At 39.0% G+C, this 20,498-nt stretch overlaps 1 protein-coding gene across 9 annotated transcripts in view; it reads left to right on the top strand.

Moving 5' to 3' along the window:
- Positions 1 to 20,498, top strand: part of LOC143210942 (G-protein coupled receptor dmsr-1) — a 77,782-nt gene that overhangs the window by 39,697 nt on the left and 17,587 nt on the right. For all 9 annotated transcript variants that reach the window (XM_076428267.1, XM_076428265.1, XM_076428264.1 and 6 more), the window contains one exon: positions 8,024 to 10,754. In XM_076428267.1, coding sequence (XP_076284382.1) covers positions 10,219 to 10,754 — 536 coding nt within the window. In that variant the 5' untranslated portion in view covers positions 8,024 to 10,218. The remainder of the gene's footprint in view (positions 1 to 8,023; positions 10,755 to 20,498) is intronic.

Here is a 20,498-nt window from a genome sequence, read left to right as displayed (position 1 = left end):
CCTTATCAAAACAGCGTAATGGGTCGCTGTCGGGTTAGCTTTGTCCATAATTTAGCCGGGCCTTGCAACAATACTGAACACACAGTCCCCTTGAACCTAACTCTCTTTCATATTCCCTCTACCAGCCTCCTGCTCGTACGACTCGTTAAACAGCACGGTCTGCGGCACCCGATTTCGCGCGCGATTTCCCAAACTCCGTTCACGAGATCGCAAACATGCTTATTTTACTCGCTACCAGCAGCCAGCTTGTCCATCGCTGCTGTTCCGTCACATTCGATATTAATCGGATATTGTGGATTCAAAAAGCGACTCGATTGCGACGTTCGAATAACAGAGACTTTGCCATACCCTAAAGCAGAAGGATTAACAGCAGATGCAGCTGGAGAAGTATTCCTCCGATTGAGAAGTAAACGGAGGAACGCGGGGGAACTCGGAAAATCCTGAATCTCCCTTGGCCCAGCAAAGAAGGGAGTAAAATCCCTTCGGAAGGTAGTAAAATCAAGACGAACATTGCAAATGAGGTTTATCATAAAATCCGTAGTCTAATAGTGCTAAAGTCAAGATAATAAATAAAAGAAATATTTCAGGTGAGGCACACATCATATAAGATTTTCTATCAAATTTTCGCGGCAGATTTATGCATGCATGCGCATCCGTTGCCGAACCTGTACGTCAGCAATTTGCCCGAATTCGGGAGAATCGGATTTGCGAACAATTTGGTCCGCCAGATCGATTCGTTTAAGCGAAACTTCAGCGTCCCGGTCTCCGGAAGCTTATCGAGCTGTCGACTGTTTAGACAGTAACTTCCGCAGCGGTGGCTGCCGTTTTAAACGACTTTAACGCCGCTCGCGAAAAGTTCGGAACGCTTGAAACTTGGCGACACAGCCGATAGCGCCGTGAATTCGCAGCCCGGCTCGGTTAAGTTGCCGGAAATTCGCACCCGACATTTCCTATCGCTGACGCTGGTTCCGCGAAACGATTCCAGCTCCGGGAGTAGATTCGCATGCAAATTTGACTGTGATGCCTATCGGTGTAGAAAGTGCCTCCCACTGGTCGGCACCTTGTTAAAAGAGAGCGTCTATTCGGATCCAATTTCCGTTTCGCTTGTTATTCGGACTGTTGATGTACTTTACCACTAGAGTTACACTCTTTAAAGCTCAATAGAAAAGAAGAGACTGACGTCGATTTACACAGTAGATCCGAAATTGTACACGATTGAATTTTTGCTGATCTACACTTCCACGTCGCAGTAGAAATACATAGCATTTCATTTTAAAAAATGGAAGTCTCCTTCGTTTTTCAAAAAAACACTGTCAACGAAAAAATATTACGATACTCCGGTGTTTTTAAAAGAAATTTCATCTTGTCATCCTTTCTGTTTATTTATCATTTCTCCGAAAAAAACACTACATATTTACTAACCGGGAACCTTCTGTATTTATAAAATAAAATCGCTATTCCCTATTTGTATTGCTCTTAAAACACATTTAGAGTCTGTACTAGTGAAAGAATATTTTTCTTCGGTTCCCTTCAAAAAATACGAAGAGATTTCTAACCAAAGATTTCTTTAATTTAAATTATCTAAGAAAGCACTAAATAACGAATAATCAATTTTGAAATATTATTTGAAGACAATAAAATTTAAACGATGAATTAAAAAATTATTACAAAATATTTGTTAGGATAATTATCAGTATATAGGAATAATGTTTGAATTAATATAAGTGGAAAATTCTCGATCCAGTCCACTATGCGCCATACGGAGAGATCTCGCTGCTCGTGGAACAGCTTATCGAAAAAAACCCAATAAAGTATTGCGTTAATCCTCCTCGGACATTTTCCTCTTTTACACAAGTAAGTTATTGACCGTTCAAAAGGTGTTAATATGATTATTGTTCTATACAGTGGCTAAAGAGACTAAAGATATTTATGCAAACCGCTTTCTCGTGACAAACACTGAATACGTTCTCCGAAGTATATTTCTACGAAGGACGTGCCGCTTTCGACCCGAAGAAGAAAAGAGGATTATAGTCATCATCTTTAGGACATAATGCGCTCAAAGCCGAGAAACACTTCCCTCCTACTTGACAACAGAAAGTGGACAACGACCGTGAAACCATAAGCGGCCCCGCGAGATTGTGATTCAGATTTTCTGAATTTTTAATAACGAACTGCTGCGAGAGAGGGAGAGAACTTGCTGAACAAAAGCCCCTGAACTTCAAGTCTTTCTTCGGCACCAGCAAACTTTTCCGATTTCCATGAAACGAAACTCTGTTGCTCAGGAAATTCGAGATTACAACGCGAGAACGCTTCCCTGTTTTTCGTGGCCACGGGAAAGGTTGCCTTTTTTGCGAAACTTGAGTATTCAACCCTTGCGAAGTCTTTGAGCTGACGAAAACTGTTTGCTTTCAACACGAGAAACGAGTATCAGATTTAACTCACGTTTTTTCACTGGTGCAAGCTGCCGGCAGTCGGGATTAATGGGAATGATAGTTGTTGAAAACTGTAATAGACGAAATGATGGTTTTAGCAGACGTTTTTAGGACATTTTTATTTTCATGGACATTTTTAACCCCTTGCCGTACCATTTTTAACCGACTTCGAAAAAGGAGGAGGTTACTCAATTCGATCTGTATGATTGACCTTTTTTTCGCTTTTTTTTCTATGTATGTTCACCGATTACTCCGAGATAGATGGGCCAATCAGGACGAAACCTTCTGCGTTTTGTAGAGTATGTCTCCCGATTGGTCCCTTGAAAACAAATTTTTATTGCAAATAACCAATAAGACTGAAAATCCATTCTACGATGTTCTACAAATTCTGCTCGTTTCACTAAAAAGTGTGAAATAAAAGAATGTTATTAAAAAAAATTAAACCGACCTCGAAAAAACGCACTAAAAAAATGTACTAAAAAGTATGAAATAATTTCCATTTCATTTATGTGAATATACACGAACTTTTCGGAGGCGGCGCAAAATTGAAAGTTTTCGATACTGGAAATTACGAAAATCCTTAAATTCCTCTGCCTTCCCACCTACTGATTTCCAAGTTCATCATATTCCAATGAAATCATAATCAGCATCTGTCATTTGGGAAATTTTCAATTTTACCCGCCTGCGAAAAGATTGTATTGTATTTACACTATCGAGCATAACTGATTCAACACACTTTAAATCAGAATGACGGCCGGAAATCTTGAAAAATTGCAATTTTTACCACTTTTCATTGAATTAACCAATTTCAATGAAATTTTCAGAGCGTATATCATTTATACGAGTTGACCAAACACATCTTTTAAATTTTCGTTATTGGCCCAGCTAAAAAAGTAGTAAAAATCAATTTTTATTATTTTTTTTCGCAATTCCAACCAAATGCATTTTTTCAAAATATTTTTCAGACGTCATTTACTAAACTAATTCTTCCAACCTTACAGAGAAATTGAAGTTGTTTGGTCCATTCATAAAAATGTTATTCTTATTTAAAGTGTGTTGAATCAGCTATGCTCGTTAGTGTAAGTTCGTGTGTATTCACATAAATTAAATAGAAATTATTTCACACTTTTTAGTGCGTTTTTTCGAAGTCGGGTTATCTTTACGACTCGTTATGAAGGTTTTTAACAAAGTCTAACGAATATGAATGTTACGCGTTTCATGTTAGATGAAATAAAATTTGATTCGTTTGTAATCAATATTTAAGCATTAAAATACATGTAGCCATACAAGAAATATACCTTCTCTTTTCTCTTCTACGTCTTTTTTGTGCATAAAGACTAATCACTGTAACCGTAAAAGAAAAGGTACGGCAAGGGATTAAAATGTGTTGTTCCGTCCCCGAATTTCGCGTGAATTCTCCTCTCTTCAGTTTCGTGTTTGTATAAATGTGAATTTGCATGGAGCACGGTTTACAACTGTTAGGCAACGAACATTGAAGCAACACGCAGTTACCTCGAGGATGCTCGAAATCGACGTGTTTCTGTATCCTTTTCCGATGATCATCGCAACATTTCAATGGAACGTTCCGCGAGGAACTTCGAAACAGTGAAATAATGCAAGAACAGCAGAGATGTCGTTAACCGGCGCATATTCCCGTTTCTGGATTGTTACACAACGAGTTCCTTGTTCCACGCTTATGTCTACAGCTGTCGAGAAACTATTGTTTCACCGCCACCATCGCAGTGGATCCTAATCCGCGTATACGTAAATAATAGCTAGATAAACGTATCGTGGGACCAACCATTTAACATGTACGCTACCAGCGTCACAAATATGTGACATTCATAATCTGACAGTTTACTTAAAAACAGTCAAATTCATTTTATGCACTCTTTGTTGTTTAATGTCATAGTAGAATGCATAATTTTCAGAGAATCTGTGACTTTCTTCTGCTAAACTGTTTTAATCATTCAAAATTGGGTACGTTGCACTTAATAAAACTTTCGAATGAGGAAGATAAGCGACGAAACAAATGCTGATAGCGAACGTGTTAATATTAGGTTGGGGAAAAAGTTTCTTCGTATTCTCTCGATAGATAGAGTTACCGTGTCATAAGTCTGTTAATATTAATCGGGTCTGGAATTACTTGAATGCGTCTGAAAGGTGACATATCAGAGAGTAATTACAAACAAGAAATTGTCGTATTCGTTTATTCAGTCAAAAGTTATTACGTTTTGAAAATGAGTCCTGATATTGCACCAACAGACTACCATTTGTTTCGGTCTCTACAGTGGTGTGAAGTTGACTTGAAAAGAGGCCTGCGAAAATCACGTGTCACAGTTTTTCGCCGAGAAATCACAGAAGTTCTACAGTGACAGGATTATGGTTTTACCTGAAAAATGGCAAAAGATGGTCGACCAAAACGGCACATACTTGATTTAATAAACTTCGTGTAAAATATGGGAAAAGCTTGATTCATTTCTGCATTAAAATACGAAGAAACTTTTTCCCCAACCCAATATTACTTCATTCCGAATGAGACTACACAAACACAACTTGTGTCTTTAACATCATGCACCTCCCAGCCAAAACAACGCAGACTCGAGGACATGCAAACCCGGTTGTCACTTTGAAACCGTCAAGAGAAACGGCGAAGGAGATTTTGTTATGGAGAAAGGCTCGCAGCCACGGAACTTTGAGCATAAAATCCTGATGAATCCGTGGAGACCCGCATCGCCTATTCGTTCTCCTGCTTTCTTTCTCAAAGAGATTCCAGCAGTTTTTATAGACGGTAAAGAGTGCAGCTTCAAGGTTTATCCCCTTCACATGCGAGTATACGGTTTTCTGTGAATGGAAACTCTTTGAGGATAGCCGCTGCAGCAAGGTTCTTTATTCAGACGGTATTCTCTCAGATAACCGGAAACTGGATTCCGGGACACGCATTAACCCTTTCCTGCGTGATTTTATTTCTACAATAATAATTTCTGAATCCTCGTTAACCCTTTGCACTCCGAATTATTGTTCTATTTTCTTGCCAACAACTGCTAGTATTTAAAGTGTTTCATTTGAGATTTATTTCAAAGGACAGTTCCTGGACTGCTACTTATTTTAAACAATTTTGTTTACTAATTGTAGTAAATATTACTGAAACTTTGTTGCAATTTATATTTGTGGAACATATATTTGTTTTTAACTAAAAAATAAGATAATTAAATAAAGCACCAAATACATGTAAAAACCCATTCTATTTAGATTGTTCTTTCTCTGCTGTTGAGTCACGCTCGACACAGGACTGCAAAGTTATTCTTATTATTGTTTTAGAAATGAAAGTGATCTTGATTTTTTTAAATGGAATGCTAAGTATTCGGTTGGAACGAAAGCTCGTAGCGTTTGTAAATTAAAATTGGAAGCTAACATTCAGACATTTATTCATAGATTTATTCAATTACATATTGTTCATTCTGTTCTACTACTTTTTGCCATTTCCGAAGTAACTTCTCGTGTTATTGAATAAACATATGAATAAATACCTTAATTGTATGTTCAATTCTTAATTGGAAAACGCTACGAACTTTCTTTCCAACCCAATATTTGTTTATATCATATAAAAGCTTGTGCCAGAATGAATGAATTCATTCGTATACGATGTAATAACCTTCAAGCTCATGCAAGGCCAGAAATGGAATCTAGACGGAGTCCACTTTGACCCAGAGTATTAGAATTAATCCGAGATTATGGAAGTTGTATCTCAGGCGGAATTCAACGAACTTTCCATTCAACGTAATACCGAAAAGATCTACCAAATGGCGTCCGGAAATAAAATTGAAAAGCCGTCCCATAACAAGAAAAGATTAACTAAACACTTCCGCTGGAATTTTTAACGTCAAGAATGTACATATCCTTCTTTCTACGAAGAAAGATTTATTTGATATAGCAAATGGGATGGCCACGAGAGGGGGATTATGTTCGAAGAGATAGGAAGACGAACGCTACGATGCGTGTTGCTATTGGAATCGCTCGTTCGGAGTAGTCCTCTCGATCGCAGGTTTTCGCGTTCATATTTGCGCGTTCAGCTTCCACAGCGGTTATTCCGGCGGGAACACACTGTAACTGGATATTTTCGCAAATATGGGTAACGGCGAAAAGTATTGTTAGGTGTGCCAGATTGTTTTGATTTTTCCCCGAATACGAGCGAGTTATCCATGTGACGTCAAGAGAATATCATGTTTCTTTTTATTTCACCATTCTGTCTGAGAACTATTATATGAACGATCGCGATTTTTGCTTGTTTTATGGCTTCCGGCTTTAGAGTGGATTTATAGTGGAGCAGCGAGGTGAGCAGTGCGGTGAAAAAAAAAAGAAAAACAAGGAAAATACATATGTACTTTTTTATTAGTACGTGTCGAAATGTTGGTTTCTTTTCACCGCGCCGCTATCATCGATGCTCGCAGCTCCACTATAAATCCACCCTTAGAGCCCGAACAGACACGACCAAAACCGTTTTGTTCAAATTTTCAAATCGCGCGGATTCCGCCGTGTCTGAACGGATCCTTACGGTTTGAAACTCCGAGGCTTGAGGCAATGCGGTTTGAAGGCTGCACTGCACCAAAATTGTTAGATTAATTTTTCGAACAGTGTGCGACATTTTTTAAATTGAAACATGCTCAATTAATATTGCAGGTTGCTTCGTTTGACAATCGGAGTCTACGTGTGTTTTATTAACAATGAAGCGACGTCAATTGTTCGTTCAATGATTAATCCTACGATTCTTTGTAAACGTTAAAAACCAGTTCAGTGGTGAAAGATTGAAAGGGGTGATTCTTGAGGTCACTTGAAGTACCTTTTTCCTTTGAGAAAATGTTCGGGAAAACGGCTCGCGCGTGTATTTGTTTCACACTCACACACTGCAAGGATTGCAAGGGTTCGGTATCTGCGAAAGCATTTCTCTATAATGCACATATGGGGATAAAAGATCAATCTAGGGGGACGTATCCCAAGGTGGCCTACTTTTGCGTTTTCGAGGCGTAAATTTCATTATTCAGGCGACAGTGCTGTCCCAGATTGATTTGTTATCTAGCGATTGTGACTACGTAGAGACCCCAAATGTGCATTATAGAGAAATGGTTTCGCAGATCCCGAACCCTTGCAATCCTAGCGGTGTGTAAGTGTGAAACAAATACACGCGCGAGCCGTTTTCTCACCCTTAAGCGGTTATTAACGAAAAACACGGACCAATCACAGCACAGTTGCCGCTGCAGTAGCCGCGCTCTGATTGATTCGTGTTTTTCGTTAATGACTCCTGAACAGAGCCACGGAGAACATTTTCGTAAAGGAAAAAGTTACTTCAAATAACCTCAGGAATCACCCTATTCAGGGTTCTTGATACTTTTTCATTTCGGTTCATAAGTCTAGACGCCGAATCCAGTGCAAATTCAATTCTCGATCTGGCCAGACAATATTCCGAAAAATAAATCTGGCGAACCACGGGGTTTCCCAATTTCGGCAGGTCTCGCGAGATGGCTACCCCAGGCGTCTCTCTGATTAGTATTTCCCGCAACCACGGCTGATTGAACGCAAACAATCTTTTCCAGGTCCGGCCCCAGGGGAGCATCCTCGCAGCAGGCTAAGAAGAAGAGGGTTCTGGTTCGAGTCCGAAACTCCAGTAATCTCCATCGTGTCGGAGAGGTTCCGACCATCCTTGGAACATGGTGTCCTTCGAGTAGGGAATCCGCGGGATCCTAGAGGGTCAGAGGAAGTTGTGGACAGAATCGATTCTCGTACGATGCGGACGTCGTACCTCGTGGCCGTCTCAATCCGTCAGTTGTCTTTGATGCGACGATAGTGTCCCCTGGGATGGATCGAACCGATCGCACTACAATCTGATCGGTGAAGAAGACCACCGGTCGCCTGAGAGACTCTGGGAGACTCTAGAATATCTGCATCTCGGACAATCATTGAAACCAAGTGAAACATCAGCTGGCCGAACATTGAATTTATGTCTGTGGGAGATCTTCAAATCAATCTTCGAGCTGTTTTGAATACGTAAACAGGTCTCCTTCGAGACTCACTTTGATCGCCAGTTTTTGTCCGAGAAGATTGTAGATCCAGTGAGAGTTGAAAATGTAGGTCGAAGCTTCGACATTGGATCTTGATGATTTGATGATTTATTGTGGGGATTGGCAGACGAGTGCTCTTTCGTTCGTTAGGGACGAATGAGCTGGGATCGTCTTCAATCAATCTTCTGTTTTGGATAAATAGACAGTTCTCATTTGAGTTGGCCATGTAGGTCACGATTGACCTAAGTGTTATAGGATCCCGAAGATTTCCTGGTTGGTTGCGAGACTGGGGATGTGAGGAAGAGATTGGACAGGAATGAGAACGGGGCATTATTGTAATTGGAAGAGTCAGAGGTACTTGACAGGATAGATGCTGGTGTAAGAGATTGGGGAAATGAAAACTTTAAACATAAGTGAAACATAATCCATTAGTTCGTTGATAAGCGAAATATTTTAGTGGCAAATTGGGGAGTTGGACAAGACTCGAAAAAATCGGTACCAACAACCCCAAGCATCCCTCAAAGATCGACCGAAAGAAATCGGATTCTTCGGGTCCCGGCACAGTTAGGGTCTGTTTTCTGGAATGCCGTCGGCGTGGAAGCCGCGCGAGGAATCCACGTCGCGTAGATACTTCCGGTTAACGAAATAAGATGGAATGATTCAGTCCAAGGCTGACGGAACCCCCGTGATAAATACTCGGGAATGTAGATCGCCGGATTAGGGTGCGGCAAGGGACACGGGAAACGAGCTGGAAGCAGCCATAACCGCGTGCGGAATAACGTCCGGAAGGAGTTGAGGAGTTCTTCAAGGTCTAGGGTTCTCTGACGACTCGTCTGGAGAGCGCAAAACTTTTTTACAAGGAAGGAGAGAAGCAAGTAAAAAAACAACATCTCGGAGAAAATAGAAAAACTTCGCAGAAGGTCTTCGCGCGGTTATTTGAGAAGGATCGTACCGAGACAACACGTTGAAGAACATCTTGAAGAACACTCTGAAGACTTCGCGGAATGTGTCCCAGGCGCGTCGTAAGTCTCGCGCGGTGTAAAGTTCTGCCACCGGGTGATTTGCTGTGACATCGAACAGATTCGTGTCAGGTACGCTACTTACCGCCGGGAGTAATAAGGGAAACGCCTCGACCCTAAAGACCTGGCCAACACGCGTAGAACAACGTTGGAGAGATACCAGAGCCAGGATATTGCTACGCGATTCGATATCGGGACCGCTGATCCCCCGCGGAACAACGCAATTCCTCCGGGAACGATCGAATGACATGTAAAACGTGACCTACTCTGCGGGAGAAACAGGAGAGACAGAGAAAGGCATCCGCGATCGACTGTTCCTGAAGATTGAGGAGCAATAAGAAAAGATAAGGATAACATGTTGAATTGGGCCGCGGGGTAAAGCGGTTTCTTCTTCGTCGAGATAAGCACAATCACTAGAGATATTACGACAATGAGAGAATTAGTCGAACCAAGAGGAACACTTTTTTTGCAATTATTATTTAAAAGAAAACTATTCAACCTCTTTTTCATGCGACTCGTTATTGAAAAACCTATTAATTGGATTCTGGTCAACATACTACCTTAAAAAAGAACTGATTACTTTCTTACTAGGCCAGATGTCCAAGTAACAGAGAAGAGAAATGTCAATCTCATCCTTGAAGGTCCTTGTATTAGAAGGTCCTTGCGCTACAAGGCCCAAGTAAGGATGCGTCGGTCAGACCCCAGGATGCAATGCTCCGCAACGTGCATCTGAACTCAACCTTGATACATCTAAGGTCACTGATCCGCCGTGTGACCATGAACCGCCTTGACAATTACACAGAGCTGTTAAACACATTGAACATCACCTCCGAGGACCTTGATTATGTCAATAATTACACGACAGATGTGCTCCCGGGCTGCTACTGCAGCGGGACTGTCAAGGATATTGCGGATAAATATAAGAATTATCATGGATACGTGGCCTTGATGGTCTGTGTGTTCGGTACTCTGGCGAATATGCTGAACATTGTGGTGTTGACTAGGAAGAACATGGTCACAGCGCCGATTAATAAGATACTGACCGGTTTGGCGACTGCTGACATGCTTGTCATGTTGGAGTATATACCATTTGCTATTTATAAGTACATTGTGCTGCCTAAGAGACCTATTTTTCCGTATGGATGGGCAGTGTTCGTGCTATTTCATATGCACTTCACGCAGCTGCTGCACACCATCAGCATCGCCATCACACTTACGCTGGCCATCTGGAGGTACATCGCTATCAGGTCAGTGGGACTTTGAATTTAGAGCAATTTGGGAGATCGCTGCAATAATGATCTAACTACAGTGGGTGTAAAAAGTATTCGTACGCCCTTTAAAACAGAGTAACATTTTTATAATTGTACCAAACGACCTGATTTTGTATGATCAAATTAGAGGCATTGTTTTTTACGAAATTATATGCAAAGAAAAATTTCCAAAAATTATAATGTACAAGGTTACATGCAAACATAAAAACGGCATTTTTTAAAACTTTTTTATTCGGACCCTTAATGAAAATTTAAAATATATGTTTTTTAGCAGGATCTCGAGGAGATCGACTCTAATTTTACATCTGGTAAACAATTTTAAGTGGAATTTTTAAACAAAGCGTATTGTGAAAAAACTTTCCGGGGTACAGTCTCGCGATTCTGTAGGGAAGAAATGGTCGAAGAAGTTTTTCTTACGTTGCCCGTTTAATTACGGATCCGATGACCACGAGTCGATATTAACCGGCCGGAAAGGTAGACGAGTATTACGTGGATGATGGGACCACAGAGCTGGAAAGTAGTCGTCGCTAATAAAACGCCACGTTGAACATTGATTAACCGTCGCAGTTCCGCGTAAAATCTCATTCAACCCTTTGACTAGACAGTGCACCCACTCTGCTCGGCAAATCAAACGGAAACGAATCGGAAATGCGAACTACGCGGCGAGAGCTTCTTGAAATACTGCGCCGGGACATTTTGATTAACCAGATAATTCAAAGAAATCTTCAGAACGCTTAGGATTTCTCGAGGTGCACTTGAAGAATTGCATCTAATCATTTTCCTTGCGCTACTAGAGACTACCTAGAGACTTGAAACTTTAAACGTAGCTCAGAACTGGATGACAATGCAATATTAAAAAACAAATTTTAAAAAAAACAGTGCGTCTAGGAGAAAAAACAATTTTAATATTAACCGTCACACCTCGCCGCGCGACGCTCGGTAGTACGTCATCGCGTTCAGCGATCCCCACTACGCGCGCCATTGCTCCCTACTCCACTACGCGTTCCCACTCCGACTCATCCCCACTCCACTGGCTCACTTCGCACCGAAGTAGCTCAGTGTGGTTGTGGTGTTCCGTTCATTCAGTTACATTTCGGACAATTTCGGACTCCATCAAGAGACGTCGTCCCTCGGACACATCCCCTCATTCTATCTCGCATATTTCCATATCTTACTATTTCATATCATAAAGATATATTACTATATCTTGCGTTACATTTAAAAAAGACTAAAAATACATTAAAAAACTTTTCAAAAACCACGCTTATATTAAAATGCACTAAAAGTGAGAAAATAATTTTCTTAGACATTAGTGACTATAAAATTAAAAGCGTGGAGCGCTAAACTATATTGACGTAATCTTCGTGGGCGCTCCACGCTTTTATTTATAGTCACTAATGTCTAAAAAATTATTTTCTCCTTTTTAGTGCATTTTAATATAAGCGTGGTTTTTACGAAGTTTTTTTATATATATTTTTCTATAATAAAGTGTATTTTCTGTATAATAGATCAACATATTTAAATTCTTTTTATTCCTCCGCCGTATTACAAGTCACTAAAACTCACGTTTATACATAAAACTCGCACCCTATTTGAAACCTTTCGAAGACCTTTGACTAACGATTTGAGAACGGCAACGATAGTAGACTTCGGGTAAGCGAAGTATCAAAGCAATTTGATTGACGTATACAACACTTTCGAGCAAATAAAATGGCGAAGGTAGCTTTGGTCTCTAATGAAGCAAATCGTTGGCAAAGGGAAGTGGATGCCGTGTAATTTAAATTCCGCTTTAGGTTTAGCGAATTATCTGCGGATAATTCCGGTCGATCGATGATTGGAAAACTTTTATTCCGGATCTCGCAATCTTCCCGATATCTTGCGTTGCCGACGACTTCTGTCATTTAGAAACACGTTAAGGTTGAAACTGATTCCCTTTGACGGTCTTTGGCGTCCCACGCCGCGTGCTCGCCAATTAAAGGTCAATCTGGAGTCCTTTAAATAAAACATGAAATCTTTCGTTCGCCGTGCACCTCGCAGCCAGTTCTCACCGTAGTTCACAGTCTCTGGAATTCCTTTAACGGGCACACTTTGTTGAAGCGCGTTGAAAGGATCGGCGCCAGGCAATATCCCGGTTAACATGATGTCCTTCCATGCTGCAACTTCCTTTGTTCGGTTTTTACGAGCCACTTACGAAACTTTTTATGCCTGCGACTACAGTTCGCCTGGACGAGAGCGAATCTGCTGGTTAATAATTAAATTCGTCGCGTTCCTCGGTCATGGTTAACCTCTTGTCGTGCCTTTGCTTTTACAGTTACAGTGATTCGAACGTTTTTATGCACAAAAATGTCGTAGAAGGGAAAAGAAAATGTATATTTTTTGTTTGGCTACATTTATTTTAACGCTTAAATAGATTGATCAAACGAATCAAATTTTATTTCATCTAAAATGAAACACGTAACATTCACATTTGCTAGACTTTGTTAAAAACCTTCATCACGAGTCTGGCTCGTCAAAGTACGGCAAGGGGTTAAATGAACAATTTACCATTTATGTTGGTTAGAGCTTGGTGAAAATCTGCAATTTTTACCATCTTGAAACGTTTGTAGTTCATAGCAACGTCGACCGATTTTGATGAAGTTTTCAGAATATGTTCAATTCACACAGATCCTCAAAACGTATCTTTTAAAATTTCCATATAGGCCCACATAAAAAAGTCGTGAAATGCAACTTTTAGTATTTCTTCTACAATTCCGATCAATTGCAATTTTTGATGAAATTTCTTTTCACATCCTGTAGTAAACTAATTGCTCTGGCTTCCCAGAAAAGTTCGAATTGTATAGTACAATATAAAAAAGGTTATCGTCTTTTTTATAGCGTCCGAATAGTAACTCGAGTAACTGTACTGGTTTTATTTATTTTACAACCTGATATTACAAAAATTGTAAACATGATATTTTCAACAATTTATTTGTTTCATTTATCACTTATTTGTTTTCAATGCATATACATATAACTCTTCATTCCGCATATTCCCGAACTGAAATCAATGAAATACCTCAAATTGAATTAAATGGAACGTAGCCGCGCGTGGGTTATAATTAAACAAACAATTCACCATTCACATTTCGAAAAGAATGAATCTGTCATATGTATTTTTATATGACACCTACACTTAATATGAGGACCAATTATGTGTTTCCAATACTTTCAAATCTTCATACGAAATGTTCAGAAACTGAGAAATCAATTAAATATCTCAAATTGATTTAACCCCTTGCCGTATTTTAACGAGCCACTCTCGCGATGAAGATTTGAAACAAAATCTAATAAATATGAATGCCACGCCTTTCGTTTTAAATGAAATAAAATTTGATTCGTTCGTAATCAATATTTAAGCATTAAAATAAATGTAGCCGTACAAAAAATCTAAATTTTCTGTTCTCTTCTGCGACATTTTTCGGATTGAAGACGTTTTAATCGCTGTAACTGTAAAGAAAATGGTTAACGCGGCAAGGGGTTAACGCGTCTGTTAATATTGGGTAACCCAGTGGAACAGCGAAATAAAAAATGTTTAAAATAATTATCGCTTTGAAAATATTCAGTGTGTTTGATTTTTTCATGACACATATCAGTTTAAGTAACCGATCACAAAATTATAATGTTATTAACATGTGATTGACATGGCAGTTGATGCGTTGAATTAGTTTAATCTGGGCATAGTCAGCTTTGGCACAGCTCTGAAATGTTTTAGGTAGAACAGGGCAGCCTCATCCTCTTCGCTGTAACATGAAAGCTAGTAATACCTTGTGAGAGTTCTGTACCGGCTGTACAATTAACGAAACTTTTACAGACAATTACTTGTTACGGGTAGTTTGATTGTTAGTTGGCTTTAAGGCAACCGTGGGCGTTGTTCACGTTGTTACATGTACATACAATAGTTTGACAGACAAGAAGAGATTTCAAAGTTTTCTTCTCTGTGTGGTCTTCTTCGTGTTATGCTCGGGCAGGGATGGTTGCACCAAACATTCTGCGGTAACAATGATAACGAGGGAAAAATCCTCGGTTCCCTGCTAATTATTCGGGGTCGTACAGTTTTACTGTTGTGACCTCGCCGAACATGGAAGAAAAACGAGTCTTCCCCCTTTAATCTATCAAACCTGCTGAATTTATAAAATCTGCAGAACCTACAAAATCCCTAAAAACCACCGCATAATTTCTCTCAAGAGACCAACACCAAAAGAAATCAGCAGTGAATTTGCATATGGAGAGATTCAAGTGATTCATCCAATCAAGACCGACCATTTAAATTCTACACTAAACCAAACACGAGATCGCTCAAACGATATTCGGTTCCCGCAATTCCCCGTAAGAAAAGAGAATAAAAATATTTTACATGGTAGAATGTTATTCCGTCGCACAATTGGTATTTAGATAATAAATACATGCACACGTCGGATTGCATGGCGAGGAGACCACGGGGTTTTTTATCCTGATCGCGTGTGACGCGCAAAAAGCAACATCGCGTACAGAAAAAGCAATTGAGAACCGATATATCCGTCTACACTTTATCATTGATTGAAGTACTGCCTCGCGTTGATGTATTTAACGCGAATCGTCCCGCGTTTATATTTACCACGCTATTTACCACATCTTCGGTCGCGAAAACGCTCGCGCATTTCCTTAAGTGCCTTGCAAATCCTCTCTAAACCTTGATTTTCGATTCGTCCTCCAAACGTCGGTAGGAACTACTCTCTTACTGGAAAAGCCGTTTACGGAAGAGGATTCACAGAATATGTATCACCATGAAAACAAATTATTCAGTCTAAACAATGGATCAACCGCATAGAAGTTCCTCAAACTTGGAATAATTCATTTAAACAAATAGCAACTGAACAAATACACTACTGTCCATCTCATAGATGTTAGCAAAATTTTATCGACAGAACAATGAATAGTATTAATACTAGAAAATATTATTACAAAATATTATTACCAGACTGAGGATGTCTATGCTAAATAAAAATTATCTGTGTTCATAGCAACAAAAATAGAAACCGAATAGAATGTTCTTTCTTCCTTTAATAGATTCTAATAGAGGAGAAACTGACAACTTCAGTTTTCAAAATTTTCCTACAATTTTGAATTTCATCTACTCAATTTTCCTATAAATGTAATAAATAATAAAAGATCCGCAATCTGATTATTGCCTTATCTATGAAAAGGAACGTAATCACTAGACAGCGGATCTTTATGCAAAATAAAAGTATTCTAACAGAATTGCAACAATCTCTCGAGTAAAATAGAAATTTATCTTCTTTCTTAATATGTTTGACAGGTTGAAAATAACGTACCAGTATTATTAAATTCTTCTAATATTTTTACCTACTCATTTGTATCATAAATGCATAAAATCCGATGTCTAATATTCACTGATCGTCGACGACACAGGAATACTCAACATTTATGAAAAATAATTAATTATTAGTTCTCATCTTCCAGCGAACAATCAGTAGAAACATTAACAATGTCAATGCAACCTGCGCAGAAGATCATCAATCGCCACTGTAATTTTGAATCGCCTACTTTAATTAGAGGTGTCTAAATATTGACCGAGCGTTTAATGATAGCATCTAGAAATCGGCGAGCTGCTTCATTATATCGGGCACATATTTGCCGAATCACCAATAATCACAACGTCGACAAATTTATTGAACAATTCACGAGGGTCGACACGCATATTTGCCGAATCGTTAATTAGGGGAGACGAGTGTGTGCGCGCGCGCACGCCACGATCCTGATCGATGCGGTTCTATAATACTTACTTATGTTATTTACCCTTGAGCGCACGTCCGGGACGACGAAACGAGGTCGTGTTCCCCCATTGGTTGTTTACGGGGGAGACGTTATAGATCAATGGACCAGATACTCGCACACGTGAAACATAACAGCCCTACGGTTGACGTTTATGCTTGCGACTAACAAAGATGCTGATTCTAAGCGTCTGACCTAGATCTAACCCTAAACTGTGTATATCACAGGGAACGAGGCAACATGATCACCTTGAATGTCGCACATGTCTTCGGTAATGGTAGAAAATGCCAGCGAGATTAGGTTATCCCTCTTGGGGACTGGTGTCGACGTGTTGATGGCATTAGACTCATGAAAATTATTTAACCCTCAAGTGGTATAGTGTTTAGTCAGATTATATAAAGTATCAGTCTAGAACCTTCCTAAAATTTTGTATACATTTTTTTCACATACTTTCAAGCGTATCATTTAAGGCCAGGGACCATAACTGTTGGAATAAGAAGTGTTTAATCGACTAAAATCGTATTGGTGACAAATAAGGATTATAAGTAACCGAAAATTTGTTCTCTTCTTGGTAAATGTTATCGTTGAGAGAAATTCATTTCGATCACTTATAACAGTTATCAATGAGAGAAGTTTATTTCGGTCGCTCATAACAATAATCGATAAGAGAAATTCATTTCGATCGCTCATGACTCATAACAATTATTGATGAAGGAAATTTGTAATAGTTATTATTAAATAGTACAACTTTCAAATGGTAGACAATCAATTATCAAAGACAGTTAACAAACAGATTTTGTGTTGTTCTTATGGTATTGATTCGTCTTGTTGTACGAAACCTTCTCAATGAATTTCACAGGCTTGCTACACCCGAAAAAGAGTAGCCAACTCAATAATTAAATAAGCAGCCGAAATGAATTTTCTCATCGATAATTATTACGAACAAGTGAAAAGAAATTCGATCATCGATAACTGTTATGAGCAATAGAAATATATTTCTCTGACCCGTTGCACAATGATGGCCGCATCAGAATATTTTCGTGAACGATATCCAATCATTCAGATGCACCGCGAGGGACGCAATATTAATCTCGTGCGACAACAACGGAACACGATATAATTAACTCAAACAACAACACAAGCTGAATTGTGTTTGTCCATTTGCGGTCTGTTTTCCCGCGATCGTGACATTCTTTAAATGTTATCGACGTGTATGTAAATGTGCGAATCTAAAATTAAACGGTAAAATCACCAGCGAAAAGTATATTCTCATAGGTTGCTTCGTAGAAGTAACTTTTTCAAAAATTGCTTTTCTCAAAATTGGATTCGACAAATAACTAACTTCGCTTGTCTAGTTAATTGTAAAATTTTTTAAATATAAATTAAATAAATAATTCTGTTTTAAGCTATCTAGCTCAATTCTTTCAGTAAATGCTCTTCAAACATCGCATAATGAGACGTATACAGCAGAGTTGGGCGAAAATTTTACTGTAGATAAAAATTTTTGCCCAACTCTGGTATACAGACTGTCCCAAAAATGTGCTTCCTTGAAGGGACTGATTCTAGAGGTCATTTGAAGTAACTTTTTCCTTTGCGAATATGTTCTTTGCGGCTTCGTTGCGGAATTATTCACGAAAAACGCGGACCAATCAGAGCGCGGCTACTGGGGATGGATCCGGCTCGGCCAATGCGAACGCTACGCTGAACGGGGCCAAAAAGTTGTTTCGAATGACCTCTGGAATCACCCCCTTCGAGGAAGTATATTTCTTGGACACATACAAAAAAAATGATTGAACTTCCTTATTTTTCAACGATCGTTCAAAAGCACTATTTAGTGAAGCGTATTATCGCAGAGAATCTCTTATACCACCACTACTTCCTAATATTATAGAGGAAACAAAGGACAAACTAGTCTTCCTGTTATCAGCTCCCATAAACCGAAAATTCGATAAACCGATCAGAATTCAGAGAGGTTCCGCGCGTTCGATAAACTCGAAAGCGTATTGGATCCACGTAAGATAACCCACATTGTTTGTAACGACACTATTCGAATTTAAATGGAAGCCTCTCTTCGACTCCCATAAAACGAGGTCCATATAATCCTTCTATCTCAACGAAACAGTCTCTCTATTTGCGTGTCCTCGTGGAAAAACGTCATGATTTTTGCTCTATAAATTGAATCGAACGTGCACCAATTTCTGGGGAACAATATTTTGTCTTCCAATTTGAACAATCGAGCAAGCGGAAAACAATAACTTCGTACTCCACTGAAAGCAAGGAACTTGTTCACGTTCGAGTGCAGTTGCTGCCATCGGGAGCAAACCAAATAAGCGGGGAGAGCTTTTTATTATTACATTTTCATTGCGGCACGGCGCGGCGCGGCGCTTCCGGTCTAAAGATATTTTATACCTCCGTTGTAAACACTATCTTCCGGCTATGACGTTTGCGACACTACCACGATTTCATAATAATGTTATTAATAATTCTATATTCCACACAGGATATGCAATATTAACGTGGTTGTTTTCGAAAACGAGTTGACTCGCCGTGCGTGTTCGCTGTTGCTTTCTATCTTGTTCCGTGGACTTAATGAATGCATATTTCATTTTATTGAAGTAAATTATATTGTATTTAATAAGAAAATAATTTTTTGATCGATAAAACTTTGTTCTTTGTAATTAATCATTTGTGTTTGAACCAACTAAAAGACAATTTACGAAGCTATAAATATTAACAGAAAAAATGGGAGAATGAACGCTAGGATTAATAAAATGTTTTAAAGCAAAAATCGCAGCTGAGAATATTCACACTGATGAATATCAATTAATAAATAATTACTTGATTGAATATAATATTGGACTCCAACGAACGAGCTCGTCTCCCGACAGCGACATTTTATCATTTTGACGTTCAAAATTGCTGGAATAATTACCAATGATATAAAATTACATCGAATTCATTTAAAATATGACGATTATTTCAACTGCAGTATGCCGAATATCAAACGAAATATATCAAGGTATACTTGAAAACGTGCGAATTGTCGCAAATCTTACTCGAGGAACTCGGCGCGTTTAATTAAAAGCGCACGTAGCATTTCATTAAACGGGCCATTTTAGGAATAAAAAGTTGACGACTGCATAGCAGACTTTCTTGGCGCAGAATTTTTATACGAATAAAACTAATAAATGCACAAATAGAAAACAGACACGATGCCAATATAATATCCCGGATTCTTGTAATTAAATAGTGTTTTACTTTCTAATGTACTTTTAACCGGATTACAAATGTAATTTATTTTAGCGATTTTAGCTCAATTAAGCAATTTAGTATAATAATCTCGTTTCCCGGGGTTGTTTGCGCGACCATCGATCGTCTGGCGATGTGAATGAAGGAGTTGAAGATGGAAATGGCTCACGGAAGCGAGTCTGGCATTATTATAATATGCAAACTGTGAATTTTTGTGTGCGAAATGAAAATGTTTTCCGTCGGTCCAATGCTAACTTGAAGTGGGAAGTTCAATAGAAATTTTGCTCACTCTTAATTATCTTTCTACAGTTAAAATAATTTAAACTGTGTTCTCAAAGCCATATCGATTAATTATATTATCGATCGAGTTTTATTTCATTGTTTTTTTATTAAGCTCCCCTTACATCAGTTTATAATTTGTTTTGTTGCGAAAGCTTCGAATTTCCATAGCCCGTTTCAATCGAAACCGAATTTTGGCGATGACCTAAGTACATAATTACGGATCGATAGGCGCCATTTTGTTCGCAATTTTACTCGTTGCAATCGAAGGGACACCTTTCAAACTGTCCCGCAGGAAACGCTGGACGAGATTGTGCACAATTATGGCAGAATCTCGTTCAATTACTATCTTTGCAATTATACCGAGGGAAAGCGGGTTAT

Source organism: Lasioglossum baleicum, chromosome 7, assembly GCF_051020765.1.
Source record: "Lasioglossum baleicum chromosome 7, iyLasBale1, whole genome shotgun sequence".
NCBI lineage: Eukaryota > Metazoa > Arthropoda > Insecta > Hymenoptera > Halictidae > Lasioglossum > Lasioglossum baleicum.
The sequence above is the reverse complement of the archived record's forward strand: the minus strand, read 5'-3'. Positions and strand labels throughout refer to the sequence as shown.